Source organism: Apodemus sylvaticus, chromosome 12 (genome assembly GCF_947179515.1).
Source record: "Apodemus sylvaticus chromosome 12, mApoSyl1.1, whole genome shotgun sequence".
Taxonomy (NCBI): domain Eukaryota; kingdom Metazoa; phylum Chordata; class Mammalia; order Rodentia; family Muridae; genus Apodemus; species Apodemus sylvaticus.
The window spans coordinates 31,969,492-31,975,491 of NC_067483.1; the positions used below are offsets into that span (position 1 = coordinate 31,969,492).

Sequence of the window (6,000 nt, forward strand, 5' to 3'; positions counted from 1 at the left end):
CGTCACTTAGACTTGAAGTTGCTGTGACAGACCTAGAAACACTTTAAAAAGAGGAGGGATATATTTGGCTGACAGCTTCAGAGGTGGCCTCATGGTGGCCAAAAGGGAGAGAGTGAGAGACCCAGGAAGGGGCCAGGACAAGATCCTACACACTTCTCCCATCAGATCCCTAGCAATGATCATTTCTACCCCTTCCCAAAGTGGACATAAGGACTTGAGTCCATGATCAGATGCACACTGAGAATGTCAGAGCCATTACAGTCTGGCCACCTCTCAGTGGGTGGACCCACTTGCTGTTGACTGAGCCTCTACCTTGTGAACTTCCTCATATTCAATCCATGGTGGCTGCTCAGATAAGAGTAGGAATCTAGGGCCCATCGCCAAGGCTCAAGGAACATTAGAGAAGGGAAGGTGGAACAAATGTGAGAGCTAGAGGATAGGATGGGGGAGTGGGGAAGTATGGGGTGGAGGATGGGGTGAGGGAGTGGGGGAGGATGGGGTGGAGGAGTGATGAGTATGGGGTGGAGGATGGGGTGAGGGAGTGGGGGAGGATGGAGTGGAGGAGTGATGAGGATGGGGTGGAGGAATGGGGGAGGATGGGGTGAGGGAGCAGGGGATGATGGGATGGAAAATAGGGTGGAGGAGTCAGGGAGGATGGAGTGGATGATGGGGTGAAGGAGTGGTGAAGATGGGGTAGAGGAGTGGGGTAGGGGAGGGTGGAGGATGGGGTGGAGGAGTGGTAAGGATGGGGTAGAGGATAGGGTGGAGGTGTGGGGGAGGGGAAGGTGGAGGATGGGGTGGAGGAGTGGTGGAGCATGGGGCAGAGAATGAGGTGGTGCACACCTCTGATCCAAGCACCAGAAGAGCAACAACAGGCTCACTGGCCAGCCAGTCTAGTTGGTGACCTCCAGGCAAAGGACAGGCTCAACTCTGGCAACAAGATAGCAAGCTCCTAAGCAATGACATCCAAGGCTGACCTCAGCCTCTGTGTGCCTGTGAGTTCCTGCACACAGAAAAGCACACCAGAGAGGCTGTCTGCTGTGCACACATGTTAATTCCTACACACACAAAAGCACACCAGAGAGGCCATCTGCTATGCACACATGTGAATTCCTGCACACACAAAAGCACACCAGAGAGGCTGTCTGGCACAACAGCACTTGAGAACAAGTCTAATGGGTGAATTGTGTCAATTGGTGGAAGTATCAGCTTTTAAATGTGGTATGCTAGAGTGTATACTATACTGTAGTATATATTGTAGTATTGTGTTGAGGTGGGAGAGAAAGAGAAAGAGAGTATAAAATTGTGAGTATCTGTAAAGAAACAAAAAATATTAGTTTATGGTATGTCATGGTTAAATTTTTGTCTATTTGAAACAAACTTAGATACCTGGGAAGAGAGAATCTCTCTTGAGGAATTGCCTACAACTGATTGGCAACCACAGTTGAATTACTGTGGGCACACTGGTAAGTCCTTTTCTTGATTAATGTGGGAGAGCCCAGCTCACTGTGGGCAGTGCCATCCCTAGGTAAGCATTCCTGGGTCCTATAGGAAACCAGGGTAAGAAAGCAGTGGGGAGCAAGCCAGTAAGCAGCATTCTTCTGTGGTTTCTGTTCTAGTTCCTGCCTCCAGGCTCCTGTCCTGAGTTCTTGCCTTTTCCCTAGAAATGAAACTATCTGGAGGAATTAGGGGCCTTTGGGCAGAGGAAGTGTAAAGGGGGGAAGGGGGAAGTATGGGAGGAACATACATAGAGTATGCTCACATGCTTGTGAAAGGTTCCTGTGTAACATAATGCTGTGTACAAGGAACATGCATGATGAAATGTTACAAAGCAAATGATTAAAAATCCAAACAGCAGCATGGATGAGCTCTCAGGAAGACTGCGCTAAGCGAAAGAAGCCAGATATGAATGACTCCACATAAAACACTTAGCACCATCTTAGAAATACAGATGTTTGGATTTATGTCTTTGTGGAGTGAAATTTGTCATCGCATCCTCCTGTACTTTCTTCTGGGGGCTCTCATCCCTGCTTCTCTACTGAGTACCTGTGTTTAAAATAAATGTTTGACAGAGGGAAGGGAATTCATGAGCGCCCCACCCCTCCTGGAGCAGCCACAGGCAGTTAATGGCGGCCGGGAGGTAGAAGTGCACCTTCTTCAGGATGGAAGCCACTGGTAAGCGGCACATGCTTCTATAAATAGCCCTTCGCTCACACTGTTGTAAGCAACCCTAATTAAACTCATATGGGTCACCAAAAATGAATAAAAAGCCATTCAAGGAGAGGGTCACTGGTTGAGAAGAGAAAGGGGATCAGTGGGAGTGGGAGGGGACAGAAGAGGATAATGGGGAAATATGGTCAAGATACGTTATATACACATATGGCAATGTCACAGTGTACCCGCTATGCATGATTTATATATGCTAATATAAGTGGATGTTTGATGCTGTGCTGCAATTTCTGTAAAATTGTGTGTGTGTGTGTGTGTGTGTGTGTGTATGGGTGGTAAGTGTTCCACAGCACACATGTGAAGGTTGGAGGGTGACTTGAAGTCATCAGCTCTCTCCTTCCACCATGCGGGTCCCAGGACTCAAACTTAGGTCATTAGAATTGGCAGCATCAGCTCTCCTCCTGAGCCATCTTGCCATCCTGAGCAGTGAGTGCTTGGGTTATTTGTCCTAGCTTAAAATTCTTCATTCAGACGGTGGGGGCCATATGCTAACCCTGACCCCTGCTTCCTCACCCTGAGTGTGATCACTAGAGCAGACCGAAAGCTTAGCTTCTGGTCCTCACCTCTCACCCATGCATGTACCAAGGCGATGCCCGTTTCCTGCTCAGACCTGGGTTTCTTGCACAGAGAGCCCAGTCTGAGCTCTGTGTTGGTCTTCCTAACCCTCCATCTCAGCTCCCGAAGCTCCTCCTAAGCCGGAGGCTCTCCTAGAGCTTTCGCTCTACTCTTTGTGACTTTGTGAGCCAGCTCTAGGAGCCCTTGCTTTCTTAGCAGCAACATTAAAAGAGTGAGAGAGAAAAATAAAAGAAACAGAATAAAGAAAGGGAGAAAACAGAAAAGAAGAAAAATAAAGAATTTGGAAGTACGTGCTGCCCAATTTCAAGGTGCTTTAATTTTCCTGGGGGAAAAAAAGTCAATATGTAATGTGTTTGGAAGCCATGGTTTATGTCCAAAAGGACAGAATCTTTGGCTTTGCTTGTGTGTGTGTGTGTGTGTGTGTGTGCAAGCATCTGAGAGAGGGAGAAGGAGGGGGAGAGAGAGGCAAGGAGGGAGGGAGGAAGAGAGGAAGGGAGAGGAGGATGGAGAGGGAGAATAGCAGAATGCAGAATCTTGTGCTCTAGTGAGCATGGTGACAGCCTGCCCTCAGGCGTTGCTCCTCACCAATCACCTTGTTTGAAGCAGGGTTTCTTTGAGGAATTCTGCTTTATGCTGCAGGCTTATGGGCCCTCACGCTCCCAAGTATTCTCTGGCTTCTGCCTCCCATTTTCTGATGGAAAGAGTGGTATTACAGACACACGTTACTGAGTCTGACTTTACCTGTTTTATGGGGATCTGAACTCAGGCCCTCATGCTTGTCCAGCAAGCTCTTTACCAACTGAGCCGCTCCTTCAACTCTCGTTTTATTTTCTATAGTGGGGTCTTAGTCTGTAGCCTCTGGTGGCCTCAGACTTACTAGGTAGCCCAAGCTGGCTTGAAACTTGAGGCAATCCCTTCAAGTTTACAGATTTATAGGTGTGAGTTACCATGTGTGATAGTTATTACAGTTGTCAACTTGACTATGTCTGACATGAACTACAATCCAGAAATGCAGACCACACCTGGGATCTAGATCGTGATGTTAGAAGGCACAGGCTTTTGGTCTGGATCTTGTGGCACAGTGGCCATGAAAAGCTTAGGCCCAGACAGGGTGGTACACACATGCCTTTGATCCCAGGAGACAGGCAAGCAGATCTTTTGAGTTGAAGACCAGCCTGGGACAGTGCAAGTTCCAAGTCAAGAATATCTTATGTTAACCTTTAATCTGGACCACACACTCTGCTGGAGGCACATAAGGACACTGGAAGAAGGAAGGCTCACTCATCTTTGCCTACTTGCACTTACTTGCCAGCACGTCCGCTGGAACCTACCTCTTCAGGATTCCAGCTTATGCAGAAGACCAGCTGAGACACCCAGCCTCCTGGGACTGAGCAACACAGCAGCCCATTGTTGGGTTAATTGGACTCTAAGTCATTCCAATAATTTCGCTTAATATATTGAGACATTCCATAAGTTTTGTGACTCTAGAGAACCCTGACATTAATTCACCATGCCGATCCTAAAAGTGTAGAATATTGAGAAAGAAAGATCAGGACTGAGTTAATAAAGTTGATTTTAATATTGTGGTAAAGATTGTGGTGAAAGTTAAATAGAATAACAATGAGCCTGGTGGCCATCAATGGATCAGCAATTCTGTTATTTTTAAGAAGGATAAGAATAGATATGTGTATTTGAAGATCTGAGAGGTAGATGTGTGTCCGTCCCTATATCACTTTCTGATCTTGCCTGAACAGATGAACAGACTATCTGACTTTTCCTCTTAGGCAGGGCCTCATATGACCCAAACTGGTCTTGAACTTGCTATGTAGCCAAGGATGACCTTGAACTATAGATCATCCTGCCTCTTATGCATGCATTACTATGCTCAGTGTATGCTGGCTGGGAGTGGAACTCAAGGCTTCATGTATGCTAGGCAAACACTCTGCTAAGCTACAATGCTGGACCTTTCTCATTTACAAAGGAAAGTCATTATTTGTATTAGTCGGGGTTTTCTAGAGGCACAGAACATATGGGTAGTTTCTATACAGCTAGGGAATTTGTCGATGACTTACAGCTTATAGTCCAACTCCCCAACAATGGTCAGCAGCAGCTGTGGATGGAAGTCCAAGGATCTAGCAGTTGCTCAGTCCCATGAGGCAAGCAGGCAGGGAAGAGTGAGTGAATCTTCCTTCTTCCAATATCCTTACGTAGGTCTCCAGCAGAGGGTGTGGTCCAGATTAAAGGTGTGTGCCACAGTGTCTTTCATCCCAGATGACCCTGAACTCGGAGATCTCTTTGTCTTAATCTTCTGGAATTCAAAGGCACTATGCTTCAAGATCTCCATGCCAAGGTCCAGGTCAGAAACATGTATCTCTGAGCCTCCAGATTAGGATCATAGGTGAGCCTTCCATTTCTGGATTGTAGTTCATTCCAGATATAGTCAAGCTGACAACCAGGAATAGCCACTACATTTTTAAAATTTGTTCCATTGCTTGTTTGTGACTGTACCTTACTATGTAGTCCATGACAGCCCCAAACTCACTCTCTTCTATTCTTAGTCTTCAGAGGGCTGGGATTATAGGTCTGTGCCACCACGCCCAGCCTGGTGTGCAAATGGTTTTGTGTTGTTGTTTCTTTTTGTCTCTGTTTCTCTTTCTCTCTCTTGGTCTCCATCCCCTCCTCTCTCTGTCTCTGCCCCACTCCCAATCCCTTGAACTATTGATATCTTACAAAGACAGCAATAAAACAATTTTGGAAGTGAAAGAAGACACTTACATGAAACATGGAGCTGAGAGATACAGATCGTATTAAACAGAACAGGAAGCAAAGATGATTATTACAGAAGTTACAAGAACTGAAGCGAGCTTCCTAAAACATCAATAGGGGAACTAAAAGTAGCGAGCCATCCTTCGTGGTGAAGGGGTGGGGATGTAAGGGAACTGAACTCTCCTCTTAACAGACCAGGAAGGAAGTCTTGACCAGATAACACCTCATCTCGATAAATAAAGAAGTGGCAATTGAGTAGATGTATTGCCAGTGATAGTGAATCAACCCCCTGGATAGATTAAACACCGGAGAGGGTAAAAAGTCAGACTTCGCTCCTAGGTTTAAGGAGAAGTGTGGATTGAAGGCAGGAGGGAGCTGCAGTACCCTACCTTTCACAGTGAGCTCTTCAACGCCAAGCTTTTGCTTATG

General features: G+C 46.5%; 1 protein-coding gene across 7 annotated transcripts in view; it reads right to left on the reverse strand.

Moving 5' to 3' along the window:
* Positions 1-5,706, reverse strand: part of LOC127697741 (uncharacterized) — a 37,543-nt gene extending 31,837 nt beyond the window's left edge. For 3 of the 7 annotated variants that reach the window (XR_007980522.1, XM_052201036.1, XM_052201035.1), the window contains exons 1-2: positions 4,878-5,572; positions 3,398-3,496 (exon numbers count right to left, since the gene is read on the reverse strand). Coding sequence is in view for 2 of the 7 variants with exons in the window: in XM_052201034.1 (XP_052056994.1) it covers positions 5,581-5,589 (9 nt within the window). In the remaining 5 variants the exon portion in view is untranslated. The other 4 variants (XM_052201038.1, XM_052201037.1, XM_052201034.1 and 1 more) reach the window with 3 other exon arrangements.
* Between the last annotated feature and the right edge of the window lie 294 nt (positions 5,707-6,000).